General features: G+C 39.4%; 1 protein-coding gene across 1 annotated transcript in view; it reads left to right on the forward strand.

The window, feature by feature from the left end:
* Positions 1–4798, forward strand: part of TRHDE (thyrotropin releasing hormone degrading enzyme) — a gene marked incomplete at its 5' end in the record, with an annotated part of 213735 nt that extends 208937 nt beyond the window's left edge. Inside the window, 2 exons of the mRNA XM_081996334.1 lie at positions 2333–2414; positions 4287–4798. Coding sequence (XP_081852460.1) covers positions 2333–2414; positions 4287–4430 — 226 coding nt within the window. The 3' untranslated portion in view covers positions 4431–4798. The remainder of the gene's footprint in view (positions 1–2332; positions 2415–4286) is intronic.
* Between the last annotated feature and the right edge of the window lie 18278 nt (positions 4799–23076).

A 23076-nucleotide genomic window follows, 5' to 3' on the forward strand; every position in this document is an offset into this window, starting at 1 on the left:
CATTGGAGGTTCTCATCCCCAGAAATAAAGGAGCAGGTGGAGAGCCCATGACTCCAGGATTTTTCCAGGGTGCTCAGGACTGTAAGGTCCTGGTTCTCCAGGGCTGTCATCTTTCCTGTGAAGAGTGGGAAGACATACTTGCAAGACCAAACACTTTTTCTGTTTAGTCTTATGTTTTACACCTGCAAAGTACTATTTTGGGAGGTGACTTTTCTAGAATTTTTGCCAGCAAAGCCTGTTTAGACATGGCTGCTAGTGGCTGACTTTTTACCTAATATGTGTAATGGGCAGCAATCAGCACAGCTATTTATGAAGGTATGCTGTGGTTACGTGTTTTGTGTCCCGAAACCAGGACAGGTGTCATTTTCAGTAGAAGGAATTCTGCAACTCCTTGTTTGCACTGTGGCTACGGTACAGACTGCAAGAAAAATAAAATCCCTGCAGCTGTTTTTATGAGGTCACTTCTGTAAAGTGGATTGGTAACCTTGTCAAAAGACCCCATCAAGAGGAGCTTCCAATTTTCCAAGCAGTCAATTATGAGGCTAAGCTGAGACTGTAATAATAAAGGGCTTTGTTAGAAAGCCTAAACGTGCTTAAAGGACCATGAAATCCATACTTCCCATAGGAGGTGTTTGCCTCTGGATGTCTGTATATGTCAGTGTGACTGAAGTTTTGGAAAAAGAGATGTACTTGCTGAAATACCCATGAATAATTCAGTTATTAGTGGTCAGGGAATAGGATTTTTGATACCTATAACTGTGTTTACCCTCACACAAGCTCAAGGTGGCAAGCAACACAGTGTACACCTTCCCTAAGATGGAATCTTCTTAAAAAAAAACAATTCTCTTCCCTCTTCCTCTTTCTATCCTTCTCCCTGGGACTATCCCTCTCCCTTTCTCTTTCTTTCTTTGGAAAGGACTGGAAACATTCCAGGTCAGGTTGGATGGGGCTCTGAGCAACCTGATCTAGTTGATGATGTCGCTGCTCACTGCAGGGGTGTTGGACTAGATGGCCTCTAAAGGTCCCTTCCAACGCAAAGATTCTATGATTCTATGATTCCATGAGACTGTGGCTTACAGTACCTAAGCATTTAAGGGTAAATAATTTAGCATTAATAGAAGCAGAACAGAAAGCTGTGACTGACTTTGAATTTTGAATCCCTCTTCTAAATCAGTTTGTAAAAGTGGGGTATGAACTGAATTGTTCCCCTAGATGAATTTAATTGCCATGAAGTCTATTGGTATTACTTACACATGTCTGGCAGGAGAGCTGGATTCCCTATCTTAAAAATGGTCATGTTCAGATTAGCTAGATATTGCTTTGGATGTATGTGCAGATAAAGATAGGGATAACTATTTGTCAAGTGCCTCTTGCCAGGCTGTATGACATCTAACTTGAACAAAAGACTTGCTTTCGGTTTCCAATGGAATTACATTCATCATAGTAGAGACTTTGAAAAGAAACCCCACAAACTACTCCAACGTGAACTGCAAAACGTCGAGTAGTCTGGTTAATCTTATAAGTGATGTAGATGCTTCATTTGGGGGACTGAAAAAAAAACTTGTGGAAAAATGAGTGAAACAGCAGGATTTAAATGACCAGTTTCAAAGCAACTGCCTTCAGAAGGTCATTGCTGATTGCGGCTGAATATCTTACCCCATTATACATAGGCCATCAAGCATTCCTTGCCCATGCTTTCAAATTTTCATTCCAGGTTGGTTCTTTGAAGATGCTGCATCATGGCCGAGGGCATTATTTTGGCAGTACTATTCTGTATCAGTATTATTTATTTTAATTATCAGGTACTGGAACAAGAGAATTTGATTCAGTTCATCTACCTAGAGGCTATTTGTAATGTAGATGAGGTAGATGAGTACAAAATGCAGAGAAGGATGCAGCACTTCAAAAAGTCTGTTTTAATGGTATCCCTAGAAGGGTTCCTCAGAATGCTTCTCCATAGCTGCTGCTCTGCTCCTTCTTTGGTGCCTGTATTTTGATCTGCTTCATGTCATTACATGGAAGGGTCTTTCATTAAGCATGGGGTGACGTTGTGGTTTGGTACTCTCCTCCTCTGGAGCTCTCATCGGTGGCTGCAGTTAAGCCCATTCTGCTTAGCAGCATCCAACTAAAAGTTAACTACAAATAGATCAGCCTAGAAGGAGGTCCTAGTCCAGGTTTTTAGCGTGAAACACTGGAATAACTGTCCAATTCCAGTACTGTTCCCTTGGATCCCCAGAAGAGATCTCCCTTGCTTACAGAAGACTACTTTCTGACTTTCAGCTGGCCTGGCACTTGCACTAACTCTCTGTCCATTCTGTTTTTGCCCTTGCAGGTATGGAGAAGCATTATTTATGAATTCAAAGCTTATCAGTGGGGTCACAGAATTCCTCAATACCGAAGAAGAACTGAGAGAGGTAATTTTTAAATTCCTTTCGGCACGTGAGGCTGTATTGGTTGCAAGCAGGGAGCAGGGCAGGAGCAATAAGGTGTCAGTTGTCCAGGAACTCTGGTTGCTCAGCTGGAGTCGCAGGCCCGTGGTACAGCTGGGACGCACGAGGGTGAGGAGCAGATCGCAAAGGCACCCACGTGGTTAGAGGTGGTGTCAGGAGGTGGGTAGTGCAGGCCCTTGTCTGTGCTCGACTGGATATATAGGTTTCTTTTTTTTCTCTTGACCATTGGTTGAGAAACTATAGATGAGATCTTTCTATCCACATTAGTTTATGCTGCAGAGGGCAGCCCTAAAAATACCCAATCTTGGAAGTAGAAGCGGACAGTGCCTTCTCTGTTTTCCTTTTGCCTGCAGTATTTCCATGTGAGAAAAACTGTTAACCTGATGTTCGGGCCAAATGACACCACAATAATTTGTTCTAAATGCTAAGTACTTCTTATTTAGATTGCAAAGATTTCTCATTTTAACTTAACATTTGCCCTGACCGAGGTAGTTGTGTGGTTGTGTTATGCTCTTCTTATCAGCTGTTCAACATTACCCCAAATGGATCAAATACTTCTTATGCAGCATAATCACCATTAATTGAACTCTGTGCTATGATATTTTGTGTCCAACCATTTCTCTGCACTCAAATCTAGTGGCCTCAGGAACTTAGGGAAGAGCCACAGCTGGGTTCCTCAAAGCTACCCAGGTGGGAGTGACAGTGCTGGTCAGATTTGAGTATCTGCACTGCACAAGGAAGCCTTCTGTATTCTTAGTTTCCACCTCCATGATAGCATTGGCAGGCTGCTTGTTTATACTTCCCCTAAAAGAAACTGGCCATGTAAACATTTTGGTATAAAAAGTCCAGAGATCAGGTAAGGTCTGATTTTGGTAGTTTTCAGGTCCCTCCCATGCTTTTAACTGTGGTGGGAATGACATAGTTGCAGGATGAGCCTTTTCAGTTTTGTGCCCATGCACGAAGAGATGTTGTTGGAAGATAGATTTAAACAATCAAGGTGAATTTGGTGTCACCAAGAAACAAAAATTACCTAGTTAATGAGTGTTGCTAAAACCACCCAATTTTATAAAAGTCAACATAACCAGCAACCTACTGTGCAGATCAACCTTGCAGTTCTCACTTAAAAGGAACTCTTAATTCAAAGCACACTGGTGCCATCAGCTGTAATAATCCAGGTGATAGTGCTATAATTTGAGTATATGCAAGAACAGAGCAGGGGCCTTTTAGTCTGCTGAAAGATTTCTCATAAAGGAAAGAATCTGTTTCAGGCTTTCAAAGATCTTCAAACGAGTGCCCACTTGCTATTTTGCCATTCTCTTCACACTGTAACCATCCCTTCCTTTTCTAAACAACTGACCTGTATTATATCATCAAAAGGGTTCTGCAAACAAAGATGAAATGAATTTATGAAGCTTGATAAAACCAAAGGGCATCAAGACTACCTTCTGCTGATATTTGCACATAAACCTGAATTAGAAGCATTTCCAGTGCTCCCAGTTTGATTTCTTAGGTAGAAATAAAAGTTTAGAGCAGCCCAGCTGTCTGTGCAATGCAGCAGCTGGGCTATGGGAGAGAAGGAGATAATGACATTAATGTGATCCGGCACTGACATGTCAATATCTTCCAGTGCAATTTGAAGCAATTGCATCACGTATAATTGACAGTCTGCTGTCTTATTACATTTCCTAGTAAATCTTTCTACACAATAGTACCTTTACTTCAACGTTGATCATGGGGGTTTGTCCTAAATGCCTGACTTGTTTGTGTGCACTGGAAATAGTTCCTTTGCAGGAAATTTGGTTCCTGCAAAATTAACCTGTTAACCTGTATTTCCAGCTAAAGAACTTTATAAAGAGTTATGAAGAGGGAGCTGCTGTCTCTTTCTCTCGCGCCGTGGAAACAGTGGAAGCCAATGTGCGGTGGCAAAGGCTTTATAAGGAAGAACTATTCCAGTGGCTAAGAAAATCCTTGACACACTAGTCTGTCTTTCCAGCGACGATTTAACATGAGGCTCTGCAAGAGGAAGAGGAGACGGTTTAGGAGTGTTCAACATTAAAATCGTGAAGGCAAGATCAGATTGCAGGGAGGTTTTCTTTTCCTTTTTTTTAATTGTGGTTTGTTTTTTTTTTTACACTGGGCTCTTGTGAGATTTTCAAGAAGCTTTTCAGAAGAGAAGATCATGAATGCTTGTGAAATCCAGTCCTCAGTGTACACAACCAAACATGATATTAAAAGTGGTGCATGTAAATGTTGAAGAAAAACAAACAAAAACCCCTTCAAAGACTACTTTGTGCATGCTTGTACCGTCCCTGCCTGTATTCTAGCATGCTTACGTATAACAGCCACATTTTGTATGTGAGTTCCAGTTACATCAAAGATGGGCATTATACAAAGCACAAAGACTATCTATGACAATCAGTGTTTCAACGAACATAAGGAAAGCAAGGAAAAGGAAATGCAGGCGGCTTCCAACTTGGGGCAGTATGAGATGTAAAGTCAACTTTCCTGCTAGCTGCCTATTAGTCTACCACTCAGATTGTCTCCTAATGATTACAAAGATGCCAGCTCATATTTTCAGTTGCCAGTTGTTGTATCTGCAGTCTCCATATTCCCGTATTTACGTAAGTGGAATACAGAGAGAGAGGAGGAAGAGAAAGGGCGGGTGGGGTAAGCAAGAAGGACATCATCCATGCATTATAATCATGCACATTTATTCACTGCTGATCAATGGAAGAGTGTAGTTTTAGCTGTGAACATATGCAGTGTTGGAAGGGAACTTTGTGTTGATTTCACAGAATCCACAAACCACCTCTTTTCAGCTATTTTACAAGGCAGTGATTGATACTCACTGATGGGTCACCCAACCTGTGCGTTAGTAAGTTATGCAGCTGATAGTGGACAAGTAGTATAAATAAACATGAGATTCAAAAGGAAATTCGCAAAGATGGAGAATATCTTGCATGCAAAGACATAAAATTACCCAAGAGAGCTGTCTTGCCTGTGGTAGACCAGCCTCTGTAGCGATTTATTATGATAAGACAGGTCAGATTCTCTGTGTGGGCAATACTTTTGCAAATATGGGATGTACCATTTATGCCAACTTAGAAAAGCGAAATATGGAGAAAGAGAGGGGAGTGTGTGTCTGTTTATTGGTACTGGCTCTTTTCTTTCTGTTTCCTTGTATTTCACATAGACTATTGTAGCCGAGTGATGCTTTTCTTAATCACTTGTTTGTTTCTTTTTTCTCAATCCTTAATCTGAAAGATCAGTGACACAGTGGAACTGCTACTTGTACAATGACTATCAGCACCATTGGTGCTAAGTGTTGAGGATAAAACTGGGGCCGAATACTCTGCCATGTCTACACTGTGGAGAAAAAACCCACAAAACTACAGAGAGATTTCAGGAGACAGATTGCAGCAGCTTCAGAGGGGGAGTGTAGATATACAACAGTGTTTCTTTATCCCAGCCCAGCCTATCACAACCATCCGACCACATCATGACCCTGTACATTAGGAGCATGTGGTGAGCCAAAGTAGAAAGCAGCCATTTCATCTGGTTGTTTCCTTCACAAGGTATAGAAGTTATTAACACGCTTTACAGTTGCAACTGATTATCCCCACTAAGTTGTGAATTGAAACCTTAGTGCAAAAAGAATCAAACCAAAGCATCTTCAGATGTTATCAGAGTTGTGTGGAGACAGTATTGGTTTCTTGGCCCTCATTCCCACAGTACTCTGCTCCTCAAGAACTGGTAGACACATCATATAACACTGCATGTTAGCTTGACCTCAAATAACCAAAAGAAGTAGGAATCCTGCGCTCTTGTACTGTTAACTCTTTGCCTTATAGTAAGCCCTAAACCTTTGTGCTATGTTGCAATGCTAGTGAACCTAATGCCCAGAGACATTATCATGTCCAAGTTGAGTGAAATCCTCCTCCTCCTATGTATTTTACCTACCTCACAGGGGTGTTGTGAGGCTTGACTAATGTTGGCAAAGCACTTGAATATTCTCTGAGGGAAGGCATTTAGAAGTGCAAAGTATTATTTTATGTGGTTGACCAAACTCAACCTCAATGCCAGTATGTAGCGTCACATTTTTAATTTCTACTGAACAAAATCACATGCAGATTTGTTATAATAAAAAAGCAAGCCAAATATTATTTAATGTAACCTCTACCCTATAATGAAGGCCAAAATTATGATATCCAAAGAGTGTGCAGAAAACCAAGCCCTCAAACATGAATTGCTTTGAGGATTTCAGAGAAAAGAAGTGTGCATAATGGTCTGTTCCTTTGCAATTTTACTCAAGATTGTCTTTGATGACTTTTCTTTTTCAGCACCACAGATTAAACCACATACCTCCAGGATGTGCATAGGATTTTCTACTCTTTCCACTGATAAAGGGCAGGCTAACAATGTGTTCCAAAGTTGAAAGTTTATTTCAGCCTGTGTATTCTGCACAGTGCACAGAAATTTCCACTGTTGTTCATTTGAATTGAAGTTCTTGCACATTTAGCTGGTGTTGGATGTAAATTAATATTTTAGTGGCCTTGAGCAACTGGTCTACCACAGATATCAAGCCCTAAATGTATCTATTATACACGCCTATTGATGTATTGCTTTTAATTGTTGTTTTCTAGTAGTGCTGGTATTACTGTTATAGGTAAGGTTAAGCTGGCCTTTCCGTTATAATACCCTATTCTTTTATTTTTTATATTTCGTATTTTACTGTTTCACACTGAATCAGGATTAAATTTAAATGAATTAAATCCAACAAAACTATAGCTGTTTTCTACAGTGTTCATTCACCCTGCATTTAATTATATGTCTTTAGAAAATTTTTAAAAGAAGAAGTTCCATACAGGTCTGTGTTAAAGAATAGTTGATACCTCATGGAAAGCTGTAATACAGTCTGCTTAGAAAAATCTATTTATCTTATTGATTTTCTTTCTCCTTTACCAGTCGTTTTCTTCCTTTGTCCTTATCTAAAGATGAACCCTATTTTTACAATTTGGATTGTGATTAGGAAGCCAAATACTCCAAACTTTTCAGAATTTTCAAATCCAGGATTTAATTGTCCTTTCTAGTGAGAGGAGATGCTGCATAATGTGGATCCAGTGTGGACATGGATCTCACCCAGGACCTGCGTGTCATTTTATAGAGATTTGATGAGGCCTGTATCTCTAATCAGCCTTTGTATGACTCGGGATCCTTTGCAGTTATTAATTGATATGGCTTACTAAATCATATAGGAAGAGATAAGAATAGACATGATTTTATGCCAGCATAACAATATACCTATTGTAAAAATACCTATTGTATTTTTATAACACTGTCCATTACAAAAATCTCAGCCTATTACTTTGTAGCTGGTAGAATTATTCATGCATCCACTGCTAATAGCTCTTAAAATGATAGTAGCTACTAATTGTGACTAGGACAGAACAATGTGAAAACGTTCTTCTGAAATGAAATGTCACTTCTGCTGTTACTGGGAGTACTTGGATATTGACTTTGAAGATAAAAACTTCATATGTCCTTAAGTACATCCAAATTTGTGGCCTTTGATGATCTTTTCAGTGAATATAGCAAGAATTCCAATCTATGTTGGAAACTGAAGATGAATTTTGTGTAGCTTTTGGGCTCTTGTGGATATTTCACTGAGCTTTAGAGTGTCAAAGGAAATACATCCACTGATGCAGAAGGGTGCTTTCACAGCAAAAATCCTGAACCATACAATTAAATCCTTGGTAGTAAAGAATAAAAGAAGAAAATTTTTTTATATATATATATATATATATTTTCACGTGAAAAATTCTCCATAGAGATAATTTTCCCATAAAATGTCAGTAAGTCTGATTATTTGGACAGGATAAAGTGAAGCCAGTATTTGCAGATGAGGGTACCTTTCTTTAGATACCTACATAATAAGGTTTTGGTTTTCCACATGATAGCTGGCATGTTTAGCCGACACTGAAGTAAATTAAAATAGACTTTGAGTCAAATGTGCAACTTTCTCTCTGACAAAAAGAGATGTGGCTTTGAAAACTGTTCACACATGTAATCAACTTAGCAGCACTCCTGTAACGAGTACTCACCATATCGGGCTGCCTGTCCTAAGCAGGGTTTATAGCCACAGCGTGAGTATGAAGGAGGAAAAGTGCCGTCCTGCTTCTGCGCAGCCTGTATGGAGGCTGTTTGCCCAGCTTTGGATGGAGCGGGCTGAAAACTGCTGGCTCTATCACCCAGCACAGTTGCCAGCCCAGCTGGGTCAGGAAGGCCCCTGGGAGCCACTGAAGTGCACCAGGGCTCCATCCAAGTTTCTCTCAGCTAGACGGGAGGGACAGAAGGTTCCTTTGCCGGTTATGGGCTGTGGGTGATCTTCAAAGACTAGTGTCCTTGCCTTTTGCAGGCAGGAAAAAAAGGTCCAGCTAGTGAGCTTGCATTGCCCAGAAAAACCTAAATCCCTGAGCTCTGGTCACCCCAGCTGGAAAAAGTTGACAAAAATATTTGTAAAGGTCTGGAATATTATAATGTCCATTCTTCAGAAGTAATTTCAAACAGTCAAATATTTTGAACTTTCAAGTATGCAGAAGAACATAGACAGTCTTTTCCTTTACGATATTTTTGTTAATATTTGAAAATGTGCCTTGAGTTTCTTGGGCCTTTTTCTAACAAATGGTTTGGAAGGTTGTCACTACAAATTATTTGTGGTAATAATAGTAGTAATAGTAGTTACTCTACTAATCAAAAAATTCAGATGGCAGTGCAAATCTCTATGGCACTAGTGACTGTGCAGTTCCCTTTTTGCATACAAAACTGTAAAAAAAAAGCCACTTTGTTTCTCATACGACTGTAATCTTCTACCTGTCTTAAAACCAATACTGAAACCAAGTAAAACCATTCTGACTTGAGCACGTAGTCCACGATGACATGAGTAATTTAGTTTTCAATGAAAGGGAAGAGGAGAAAGGGACTGCTGTGTGTAAGGATTTTTCACCAAAGTAAGGTCACATACCCTAGTTGGAGCAGAATTTTAAAATCAAGTATATTTTGGTTTTGGAGCTGGTTAAACTTGGCTCCATCTTGTGTCCATGCTGACAGTGGAGAGTAACTTGACTTCAGAATACCTCTACAATTGAGATCAGATTTTATAAAAGACATGTGGAGCTGGTTTCATTGAGGTGTGTTTGAGGACAATCACCCATGTGAGCAAGTGCTGTGGGTCAGACCCAATGTCCTTTCTCAGAAAAAAAATGCATTTATATTTGGATGACTTGTAACTCGTGAAGTAAGCGTGACGTTGCCAAATAGTCTTTCTGAATACTTTGCTTATTTTACGTGCACCGTTTCCTAAGGATATCAAAGTGATGTTGGTAGAGAACATATTGGTGAGCAGCATTGTGAGAACACAGCGAACTGTGCTGCAGCAGGCAGTCACAAGCTTTAGCCAGAGTGTCCCAACGTTTCCTGGACAGCATTGCTTGGATTTGCCTGTTAAGGATAACCTTGGTACAGTGGACGAGGCCAAGAGCCAAGATGCAGTCTCAGTTCTCTGCAATACATTTCAGTCCACTTAATATGTTCATTCCTGTAACTTCAAAATCACATGCAGCCAAACTGACGACACGTGTGTGGCTGGAGATCCTCCGTTGGCGCATGGTGAAGTAGATCTGTTGAAGTGACTGATGTGAATTGCAGCTGAGGATCTAACCCATTGCTTTCAAACAGCTCCCTGAGGTGATGGCTGGGCTGGTGTACAAGATGTTTCATGTATTTATATCTATGTTTCAGTAGCAGATATTGGATGGCAAATGTTTTTTGTTTTCCTTTTGCTTTTGGTTAGAATGATGCTTTGTGATTTGTTCCAATGTGATAAAGCTTTATAATATGTTTGGAGAACTGCAGAAAACTGTACTGTGAAGAGTGTGGCTACTACCCTCTCTTTTTCCTGCAAACAGTAGATTTCAGTGGAGATGGACTTCCCTGGGCTTAGAGACTCTGTGAAAAAAAAAGTTCTGACAATTTCTAATGAAAACATCATTGTAATTACTGTATAACTACCCTGTACAGACAGCTTTATTATGTGTGTAAAAATAATTTTGTTATGTTGGTTTTATGTTTGAGGGACAATAGGCTTTGGTGTGGGTGAGACGTATAGCCTTACAAAAACAGAGATTGTAGCTCCCTGTCGTATTTTACTGAAAGATGTTCAGTTGCTCTATTTTTGCAAAAGATCGACGTAAACTAGTTCCCTGAAAACTAATGATCTATTCCACTACACACACATCAATGACATGAATGGATCATACTATTGAAAATAAAGGCTTGATAATAAATTGCATTATTTTCCCAAGAGACTCCACATGTAAGATCTTTTGACACCTTAAGAAGAAAGAAGTCCTGCAGCTATTAATGCTGGCTATAATAGATCAGTCCCTTTATTAAGTCTCTCAGCCTTAGGTTAATTTTGAATACTGTAATGAGAAGAACATATTTTTCCATTACTTCTCAAATCTGTACACTTTGTCATTCAGTTCATTGTCAAATAACAGGTGGAGCTGGCTCAGTTTAGATACAGTTCACCAGTGGTTTCACACAAACAAATGTTTGCAAGATCAGAATGCCATTTTCATTTAAAGGAAATATAGATCATCGCATAAAGTCACAGTTCTCTATGTACCATGTGTACATGCGTGTATAGCTTCTGGGCCATTTTGCTTTGACAAAGTTTTCATTGGTTATTTGTATTTACAGTTCTTACTCAAAAGTTTCAACTCAGCAAAGCAGTTGGGCATAGGCAGGATGTGAGGCTGTGTTGACCACGACTCAGCCATATATATAGGCATGGAGGCATTCCCACCAATTTCTGAGGGATTCATCAAGTGCATCAAATTATGTATCAAATGATGCATCTGGCTGAAGCAGCCTCTCTGGAAAGTGATTTAGGCTGAAACTTGTTTCTGCACAGGTTTCAGGTGCAGGATATGGTGATGTGTTTTTGCTGAATTTAAAATCACAACTTACTTTATATAGAGCCAGCTGTTCTTCTCTTTTCTTTTTTATAGAAGAGCATGTATTTTGCATATAGAGGCATGATACTGATTATCAGTATATCTAAGAATGCCAGATTTAACAAGGTTTTTCATTTATTGTTTGAAGCATCCTAGGATTTGAGAATAAAAGCAGAATTATTCTTAGAATGTTAATTAATGAATACAAATCTAATCATCAATTTAAACCATTAGCCAAATAAAATGTGTGAATTTCTGTTACAGTTTACCAGAAAAGTGTTTTTCTATGATATGCCTTTAAAAATGACTCCATAAATATGGGACCACTATATGTTCAACATAAAATTTTTATTCCACTCTAACGAAAGACTGACTAAATGGATTTTTTTTTTAAGATAAGAAACTTTATCTTCTGTATTTTAAGCAGAAAAAATTTGAATTTTGTCTCTGATAATAAAATTTTGTATAGTAATGTGTAATTCATCACTGTCTTAATTTTCTGACGTGGAGACATGGCTAAGATAAATAATACCCAGACTTTTGATTATGTTCCCATTTCAGTTGAGATAACAGTTTAATAATGCTGAATAGATATACTGAGGTTTTACAATGAAAAACATGCAAGAAAAAGTATTTTTTGACGTGAGGAATTTTTCAAAACACATTGAAATTCTGGGACTAGTAGAAAGCAGAGATCCACAGAAAATACAAAATTTGGGCTTGGAAGTACCTTTAAGCACTCCAAGACCAATAGGACTGAGACTGGAATAGAGAGCAAAGTCTGTCTTTTGTGCTTTTCTAATTATGTAAATTTTGACTAAGCAAGAAAGATCTTTTCATTGGTAAAGTGATTTCAACTGGAATGCAGTTCAAATGACTTTTTAATAGAGTCCTTGAATTCAGGCTATTATTTTCCTTTTTTGAAGAACACTTTTCAGTAACAATGAGATGTGAAATATGTGCAATTATTTACCCATTGGATACAATCATGTTCCCACTGAAGTCAATTGGAGCTTTGACATTGACATCACTGGGAGTAAAAGCCAACCCTGTATTTTTCAAAATGTACATTTCAATGACAGAATGTCTTTTTCTTTTCAACAATAAAGATGTTTTCTTCTGTACTGCACATCTTAGTCTACTGAAAAGCCAAAGGGAATTTTTAAGGTCCTGATTTGGCAAAGCACAATGGGCAACATTGATGCTTTGAGCACAGGTAAGCCTAAATGAGTATGTTTGTAGTATCCTGCCATTAAACACTTCACTGTGTTATCCTGGGGCTAGGATTTTGACCATCCTATATACATGTGTCAACAGAGTATGGAGACATACCCCTCATACCTCTTTTTCCTGAGTTCAGGTCTGGGGCAGGAGTTCAGGAGGCCCAAGGAAGTGGCTTGGGGGCCAGTAGAGAGCTTTCACCTTAAGAAGGGATACTGGTATGTAGGATAAACTCTGAAAGGCTAGGATGTACTGCTGCCCCCAAAAAGGGAGCTCTTCCCTCCCTTTTCTCCTGCATATACCTCTCCCAGAGTATTGAAATGGCAGAGACAAAGTGCCTGGCCACCTTAGAAGCATCCCTGAGAGAAGAGGCAGGATGTGAGGAGGAAGAAGTGGCAATTTCTTCTGAAATTCCAGTGGCAGCACATCTCCTAATCAAATATCAAAAAACCCATACCTGTTTCTTCCCCAGTGTGGCCACTGCAATCAGCAGCACTTCAGTCTGGCTGAGCTGCTTTCAAGTTGAACATTTTCATACAAGACCAAATGAAGAGTTGTTTATTTGCTCTCAGAAAAGTGTCTTCAGAAAGAGCAGAACTTTAAAGGCACCCATTTGCTTTGAAAACTATGTGGCTGAGCTTGAGGGAGTAGGAGGGAGAGCAGATAGAGCCTTTGGTTTGTAAATTGGTTTAGGAATATTTGCTATCTTAATAACAGAAAATCAGTTTTTGCTGGCTAATTCCCTGCTTCCTCCTATTCTTAGCAAAAATTATCTAGCTTCCTTTAAGCTGCACCTTCTGAAGAGAAGCCACCATGCAGAGTCCCACTGCTATCAGAGGTCTCTGACTTCTGAATACTCCAACTGAGCAGGACTAAGGCCTCAGGAGAGGGGAGAAACAATTCAGTGAGCTGGTCATAATCCTGGCTTTTCTGAGAATCAAGCACATAAACCCCATGTTGGAGAAACAGTATTGAGAATGACGTATTTTGATGGCCAAGGCTATATTATGGATGGGATAGGGAAATGAGCACAAAAGTAGTTGTCAGAAAAGTGCAATGAAGGTAAGGCTGAAATGATATGAAATAACGAGGATGTGCTTGGGAAATTAAAGCTTCATTATTTGAAACTTAGTCTTTGAGTTAACAGCCACATCTACTGTGGCCAAAATCTAATGAGAGTAAGCAGAAATTGCTGAATGGTTAAATGGAGGCACCCTACTAGGGATCGTTGTTTGCATCTTGGGGCTGATGTCAAACCACAGAAACTCCTCTGTAGTGAATCTAGCCCATACCGTCCTGTATGTCTGTGCCAATTTGTCCTAAGTCAACCCATTAGAATTTGGACTAATGGTGCAAGGCTGAATGAGAACTGCATCAGCAGGGCAATGGTGAGACTTGATCCTCAGGCATCCTTCCCATGCATCCCCTCCTCTCATTTATGTCATGGTCCTGCTGCTCTTCTCAGGCCACAGCAACTGTAGGAACAGCAGGTACAGCCTGGGTATATTTTGTATATATATAGGTTTTGCCTTCGTATGGTTTTGCCTCGCTGCTCAGCAGTAATTAGAAGGCTGCAATGAAGAAACCAAGGCAGAAGGAGCTAAGTGGCCTTGATCTTCCATGGTGCTAACTATCCTGCCCCTGACACACCAAAGTGTCTCTGTCTGCTAAACTGCTAGGGCCTAAGCAGCAGCATTAGGGCTGAAGCCCTAAGAGCACTTTTATTTTGCAGTGTATTGAGCACAACGTTAATTGCTTATTGCACTGCTATAGCATTCCTTTTAGCAAACATCTTTTTGCTTCTTGAACTTGCTCAGGAATCACTTTTGTCTGTTACACTTACCATCATTTTTGACCTGCTCATTGCAGAAGGTTAAGAAAAAGAAGGAGGAGGAAGAGGGGGAGGATAATAAGATGCTATTACATGACATGTCTATTACAGTAATTCATTTCATGTGGCACAGAACCGTTGCCAGTGATAAATGCATGTTCCTGGTACAATTATGAGATGTACCTTGAACTTTTCAACAATAAAACTGTCAAAAGGTTGCAATAAGCACAAGCACAAATGTGAATCCGTCCCTTAAAAATATGAAATAGCTCAAAAATATGATTTTAATAAATGGTATTATTTTCAGAGATGCACTTTTAGTTCCATTAACTATTTATAGTTAATACAAAAACTGTATATTGTTTCCACTCTACAATCATGGATGTGACCCATTTTTTCCCATCCCACTCAGTTCCTTAGCTGGTTGACACATTTCAAACACATTTCTATGGAGGTTAGAGAAGCGATGTTGTAATACCAGTCTTAGCACAAAATCAGCATGTATTTCCAAATGTACAAACGGAAATCAGAACAGTTCTGTTCTTTTCAAAATGTCTGTAAGGTTTTGGGTGGTTGATACCAAAAGTTGGCTACCCCAAGCAGGTAAGTAACCTCAAGGCAAATAAGTTACTCCAAAGGAGAGCACGTCAGCTTGGAAAGCAGAGACACTTTTGGGAGGGGGAGGAGGGTCTTTCTTGATTGGTTTCTGAAGATTTGTGCAGCTATAAAGGACAAACAGAGGAAAACCCCAATCAAAGAAGCTGGAGCAAAAAGTCAAGACACAAGCAAGAATCAGAACTGTGGCTCTGTAAGCACAGCTTACAGAGAAGGCACTTGGGGCTAAATGCTGAATTAAAAGACTGAAAAAATATGTACATTGGGTTATTTCACATCAACAGGTCCAATTTAATGCCAAGCAGTTACAATAATCTCCAGTGGAACCAGTGTGATAGGAGAGAGCTCAATTTTTTATGTTAAAAAGTCTTCACTGGCCAAAATAATGAGATTAATGAAACACATGCATTTTAAAACATTCCTTCTATAGTTACCAACAACTGTAAGACAAGTTATTTCTGCTTAAGATGAACACTGGGTGATGGTCACCACTAGATGTGGTGGGTTTGAGAAGCAGTAAAAGATGAAGACTTCCTTAGTGCCTATTTGTGACTGGTCGAGGCCATTGGGCCAGGAGTCTTGGTTCAGATTTCACACGGTGTGCTATGCAACTGCAGATTTTTCCCTTTAGTTTTAAAACAATGTAAACCACAATCTGTACCATGTATACAGACTGCTTGTACCGTATTAAAATATATGAACTGCTTAGGGGAGCTCTTGCTTGAACTAAGATTAGTTCACAGAATTCAGTAGCAGATAAATGGTTGACTATGGAATTTTTTTGTTCTTTTTAAATCTCCTTATCACTGAGGGTATTTTTCAATAACTTATAGTTCAGCCTGGGAAAAATAGTCAGATGAATAAAAAACTAAGGACAAAATATCAGGATCATGGTTCATAAAAACTATCTCTGCATCTGTCTTTACATAACACATTCTTCTGTGACCTTGCCTAATACCAAAATTGCAAAGGCATGTATGGGGTTTACGTATTACTATTTTTGTGTGCACAGTATGACACTAAATTAAAATGGACAAATATTTAATTGTTATAGCTGCATGGAATTTCTATGGAGTCTAAGTACTCAAAATTACGCATATAATAAATGGAAAAATGAAGGTCCTAGGTTTAAAATTACGTGTGCAATTGCATTTCAGTTGTATTCAGCAATTGTACTTTGTAATAGGGTATAAAATGGTGCTGCACATTTTAAGTGTCTAAGTGATTTGTTTAGGCTATAAAAGGACAGAAATCTACTACTTCCTTCCTACATATGTTACAGTTGCAGCTTCTGCTAACCAGATACAAACCTGACAGGGCATAAAGGTACAAAATGCTAATTGTGCTATATTTGAAAACCTGAAGTAAATAATGAAGTAAAACCAAGGGATTAAGGGAAATATACAATGACAATTGACTGTACAGACTTCAGCAAGTTAAGTGCAGGCATGTATAGACGAGTAGGTAAACTGGAATAAACAGAGTTGACTCACTTTCAGCTGGGCAAGATGGAGTTTGTCTTCCTAATAAGTAAGTATACTCACTTTCTCTACATTGTGCTAGCAACTTCTAATTTGTATCACAGTTGGTGACAGAAGAATTGTATCCACTGGTCTGAAGGCACAGCAGGACTGGGACTTCCATGTGTCCTGGTAGTAATGATTCAATTAATGTAGTATCCAGTCCCATTTTAGCAGAGCTAGAGATTTGAACAGCTGAGACAAAGCAGTGCAACACACTGCTTCCGAAGAGCCTACAATGTGTCAGACTTGCTAAGTTTAGTTGTCTACTAGATAGATATCTGCATCTGAGCTAGTTATCAAAGAGTTACTAACACGGAGAAAAAAACAATAAATCACATCATAAAATATGCAACTAATTCAGTAAGGTGGATAGAAAAGGTGAATATCTGAATATCATGAATTTCAGTAGTAGGATAATGTACATAGGAAATTTTAAGGCATAACCTGAAGTAAATTATGAACTTCTTGGAAAAACTGACTCCATCTACTGTAAATGAAATCAGTAATTGAAGCCCAACTCAAGGAGTTGGTTAGAACCTGAATGTAAAAAAGTAACCATCAAACCAAGGGAGTTTAAGTAGGGCACTTTTTTTTTATAGACCTCTGTCACTTGCATTAGATTGGAAGCAAAATATCCTAGTCAAAATATGCTTGAGGATAGATGCTGTCTGTTCTGACAGATGACAATCCTCTGACAGCAGGTAATTGCTGCAACGTTGATGAATTGATTCTTTCTTATATCCGGATTTAAACCCATAAATTTTTTTTCCACACTACATGTGGGATATTAGCTTTTGTTCACTTAATTTGTATTTAGGTTTTGACTGTTTCCTGATGACATTACTCAAGAACAGACACAAAGTAGTGCTTTTGGCTAAAACTAGCATAGCTGCTAAAGTACTCCAAAGGCAGAGAGCATGTGCATTCTCTGAGCAAGGCTCTAGTTTGTTTTATTCATTAATTACATGCTATCCCGAGGGACCTGGACAAGCTCGAGGAATGGATCTGTGGGAACCTCATGAGTTTCAACAAGGCCAAGTGCAGGGTCCTGCACCTGGGTCGGGGCAACCCCCGGTATCAATACCATGCTGGGGGATGAAGGGATTGAGAGCAGCCCTGCCAAGAAGAACTTGGGGGCACTGGTGGATGAAAACCTGGACATGAGCTGGCAATGTGCGTTCGCAGCCCAGAAGGCCAACCGTATCCTGGGCTGCATCAAAAGAAGCATGACCAGCAGGTCGAGGGAGGTGATTCTGCCCCTCTACTGTGCTCTGGTGAGACCCCACCTGGAGTCCTGCATCCAGCTCTGGAGCCCTCAGCACAGGAAAGACATGGACCTGTTGGAGTGGGTCCAGAGGAGGCCACAAAAATGATCAGCGGGATGGAACACCTCTCCTGTGAGGCCAGGCTGAGAGACTTGGGGTTGTTCAGCCTGAAGGAGAGAAGATTATTGAATTAAGTATTTTGGTACTTAAAGGGAGCTTATAAGAAAGATGGGGACAGAATTGTTAGCAGGGCCTGTAGCGATAGGACAAGGGGTAATGGTTTTAAACTAAAAGAGGGGAGATTTAGGCTAGATTTAGGGAATACATTTTTTTACAATGAGGGTGGTGAAAGACTGGTAGAGATTGCCCAGAGAGGTGGTAGATGCCCCATCCCTGGAAACATTCAAGGTCAGGTTGGATGGGGCTCTGAGCAACCTGATCTAGTTGAAGATGTCCCTGCTCATTGCAGGGGGTGGGACTCGATTTTTAAAGGTCCCTTCCAACCCAAACTGTTCTATGATTCCCTATAATTTCTTCCTGACTCTTTGATGCCATGGTAGGGGAGATGTTGTCTGAAATAGAAAATCTGTTATATCGCCCGAGTCTTTTCAGTTTGTAATGCCTTACATCATAAAAACAGAAGTAATATCTAAGCATTATGTAGTGGCAAACATAAGGTGGTGCATAGTGAAGGCAACTGGCAATAAGCTATGAACAAGATGGCTGTAGCAAAAAAAAAAAAAAAAAAGTAGGTTGTAGGAATATAAAAAAAAAACCTAAAAGTGCCCATGGCCTTGAATAGGGACATTGGACTGAAATGGATTAACATATCACTTTAATCTTGGACAAGAAAAGAGCACCAGAGAACTGAGTACTTAGTGAAGAAAGATATTGAGAGAGAAGTATGGAAGTGGAACATTACAGTACAGCGCCAATAATCTGCAAATTATGTATAAAGGTGAACTATTTCCTTTGACCAAGCAAGACGCAGCTTTAGGCTTCACAGCCTCTACACACATTTCAAGCCATTATGAGAAACATAGTAGGGAAATGGCAGAATAGAAATGGAGGAATAGATTATAACAATTATTACCTACTACTGGGCTTCAGAAAATTGAAGGTGGCAATACACAACGATTATGTACACCTAGGCAGCCAGAGTATTACCCTTTAATAAATCTAACTTTGATCATTATGATGCTAAAGAAGAAGTGTTGGGGGAAAAAAGGAATTTCTGGACTTCTGGAGGATAATGAAAGCAACAGCATTAAGTAGTGTGAATTTACCAAGACAGATCTTGCAAGACAAACTCGATGATTGTTTTTTTGATAGAATTGCAAAATTATTGGATGAATTCAGAGCAGTAGCTATCATTTATTTGGATTTTAATAAAGCATTTGACAGCAGCTTTCAAAATTAATTCAAATTGGTCAGGGAACAAACATGTTCACATGGACTGAAGTTGGCTGAAGAACTGTTAAAAGATAATGAGAAGTGGCAATCTGTAAGACTTGAGTGAGATATCTAGTGGATGCCTGGGTTTGCTCAAGTTTTAACATCTTCATTAATGATTTCTCAGAAAGGAAGGAAAAAGCAGCCTCTTAATGAAATTTACAGTGTGAGGGACTTGTTAAAAACAGTAAGGACGGGGAAAATTTACGAGACCCTACCTAAAGAGTTGAATAATGGGCAGGAAATAAGAGTCATCTCTAAACGCAGGCTAATTCTCCTGGGAAGAATCATTCACAAACTCAGTTACTCAGTAGAATGGAGAAACCTCAATCGTACCAGTGCAAAATAGTCTAGAGGAGTTCACAGAGCAATGCAGGTACAAGTTTGCAATGAATTATAGTAGCAGAATGAGGTAGTACCATTATGGGATTACACTGTAATGCATAATATCACCAAGCAAGGAGTTATAATCTTTGTCTACCAATTTTGGTTTGACTGCAGCTGGATATGGTTTTTCATTCTCAGAAAGAATTTAAGAAATAGGAAAGGATTCACGATGAGAAATAAAAAAGGATTTAGGGAGATGGTATTTGATTGCTCTAATTAGATGTCTCAACTTGTTCATAGAATGAAGTCCTTGGCAAAGAGATTATGAAAATAAAATGTGTCTATGTATTTATATGTACACTTTAATAGGTAGAAGGCAATCAAGAAAATCTTAAATGGAAAGACTAGTGACTAAGACTGTCTATGAGTAGCCTAAATGCAGTAAAGGAGAGGAGGTTTCTATGATTATATCTGAAGACAAGAGGAGACCTAATACCTATAAGAAGAGTATTTGCAATGTCATCTTGAAATACTTGGATCATTTATGTGTTTCATATTTGCATCTTTACATCAGCTATGTACACTAATATGTGCCTTTAGAGGCAATAGGAGTGGGAAGGAAGAGGTGCCATAGCTTAGCTATCCCAAACTTCCTAGAAGGGACACGGAATTCTCTGGTAAGAATAATGACATGAAATTAAGAAAAGGAACACCAGACCCAGGTGAGCGGTCTGCAAGTACTTTCCATTGACTCTCTGGCCTGGAAAACATTGCAAAGACTGAATCGAAATCAACAGTGGGACATATTTACTGCCCCATCGCATCTTTAAATTTCTCCAGCTGCTGTCAGTTGCTGTCTTTAAAAGATGTTTGAAGAACATCAAACACCTTCACTCACTAGCTAAAAGGTGTGTAGATTGACATCTGCCACTGTAAATGGATTGTACCTACCTGCTAACAGAATTGCAAAGACCTTGCTAGCCTTACTGGGAGCTGCAAGAGCATGGGGAATGGGAGGGTTTGGGCTTACTGTCCCCCTACCAGGGCCTGGAATCAGCCCATGACCAATCTAGCATAGTGATTGTCAGAAGGGATGGCTTAGGGGTGAGTAGTTATTGATAAGAAAATATAAAGCATACCATTTAATTTTAATTTATTCCTGTCTTTAGTGGTTTTGGTGTGATTGCGGCTATACCTTCAAAAGCTCTTACATGACTCTGATTTCTAATCCTCAGACTCGCCCAGAAACAAATTATAGCAGTGCTGAGAAACTCACCCCATTGGTAATTGAAAGCACTTTGGGCATCTTAAAAATGAGATTTTGATGCATAGATAAATCTAGCGACACATTACAATATTGTTCTCTGAAAGTGTGCAAGATATTCCTGGCTTGCTGCATATTACATAACATAGCCATTAAATGCAGATTATCTTTCAAAGGAGAGGCAGAGATTAATGAGTCAAACAAAAATGATGAATTAAATGAGCCCGATCAGACACACTTGCAAAATTAGCTAGCAAAGAGTTCTATAGAAACAAGAAATATTAGAGCTAGATTGCTCAAATACAATTTTAAGAAGAGTGGCAATGCATATAAACATACATTATCACATTATAGTGTTCTTCTTATATTCTATTTTTTTTCCTGTCAAATACATAATGCAAAGACATTGCAGACATTAGTCCACAAACAGTACCTTGGGCAAGAAAAAGGGTGAATGCCTTCTCCTAGATTATGTACTCAGACTCACACTGCTGGATTCTGACCCTGCACTGCCTCTTTCTCCAGTGGGGGCTGGAGATTTCAGTGGGGCTTCATGCGAATCCAGAAAAGTCTTCCCTTGCAGTCAGGCCAGATCAGAGCTATAAATCAAAGCTACTGATTTGCTCTGTGTCTTTAGGCAAATCATTTATCCTTAGCAGAATGCAAGTCATTTAGCCTTTGTATAATAATACTTTCCCCTCAAGGGATATTGGGAGGTCTCAGTATTGGAAGGCGGGAAAAAGTTTGGAGAAGTTGTTTTGTGAATACAAAGTTGTCTTGTTTTTACAGGCTATAATGGGCAGGAAGATGGTGACTTGCTACTTACCACACTTAATGCTTGTGTCCCGCTCATATCTGCTAACAGATTTCCTTGTGTGTTGGCAAGGCTGTCACTGATGCAGTTGTTATTCAGCTATCAGTAATAATGACCCTGGAACAGAAGGTTAACACCTCAACCTCTTTACGTTCGTGCAAAAGGAACACTTCCAATGCAACAGGGACACAGCTTGTCTTCGGAGCGTTTCATGGGATCCCCAGACTTTTGAGGCACATCTGCCGACACAGTGCAGTACTCGGCAATTAACACAGTTAAGTTAAGCAGCAATCTGAATTTATCTGTAGGTTGTTCTGTTTCAAAACTAAAGAAGAGCTTTTGTGCTCAAAAAAATCTTAGGGATTTTCTCCAACTCTGTCAGTGGGTTGAATAAAAGATCTATTTCTGCCTATCATCAGCTTCATACAGCCTTCACGCAGAAAATCCTGGCAACAGTAACAGCACCTCTGCAAAAATTTACGAACTGTATACTCAGCGGAGACTGCCAAGATGCCTTGCTGACACTACTTTAATTACCATTTCATCAGATAAATGACTGCATAGCTTAGTGAGATTCCTTTGGTGATGGAGATCAAGACACTGGCTCCACCAGACTGAATACAACCTCTTCACTTAATTTATGTAAATCTCGGAAATCAGTCATATCCCCAGCATATGTTTCGGAACTCCATCCATCACCATCATGATGTCTTTATCAGTTGATGCTAATACTGCTGTTCCTAACTTGAAAGCTAAAAGAAGATGTGAAAATTGATGGATAGATGAATAGCTGCTACCCTGGAGATTTCTTATTCTTGATGGAGTTTGGCCTGACAGGTATGTGGTGAGTGAATTCGACAACATCCTGACTGTGTTTGTAATTACATTCTCTGCCCTTATTTTTATAATAATTCAGTATTTAGCATCAACATTCCAAAATATTGGCATAAAAGAGCTGTGATCTATAACACTCTAACCAGAGCTTGAACTGAGAGTAATATATTTTCTGAAAATGGGCAACAGAAATCACTGGAGAAAATGAAATAAATTCAGGCTCTTGATCACTTGCAGAGGCACTGGCCTTGGAGAATGTAACTCTAGCAAGAAAAGGAACAAACAAGATCTATGTGTGGCTGTGCTGACTGCGGCACTGTTTAATTAACTTGGATGGCCAACCTTCCCGGATGCCTTCTAATGTGAGGGATTTTTGTTGTACTTTACAAAGAAGATGGAGAGTACCCTGAGCAATGTCTCTGGAAGAGTCGAACAAGTCAAGGCATGGAAAAAGCACTGCCGC

The sequence above is a fragment of the Phaethon aethereus genome (assembly GCF_964289735.1).
Source record: "Phaethon aethereus genome assembly, chromosome: 1".
NCBI lineage: Eukaryota > Metazoa > Chordata > Aves > Phaethontiformes > Phaethontidae > Phaethon > Phaethon aethereus.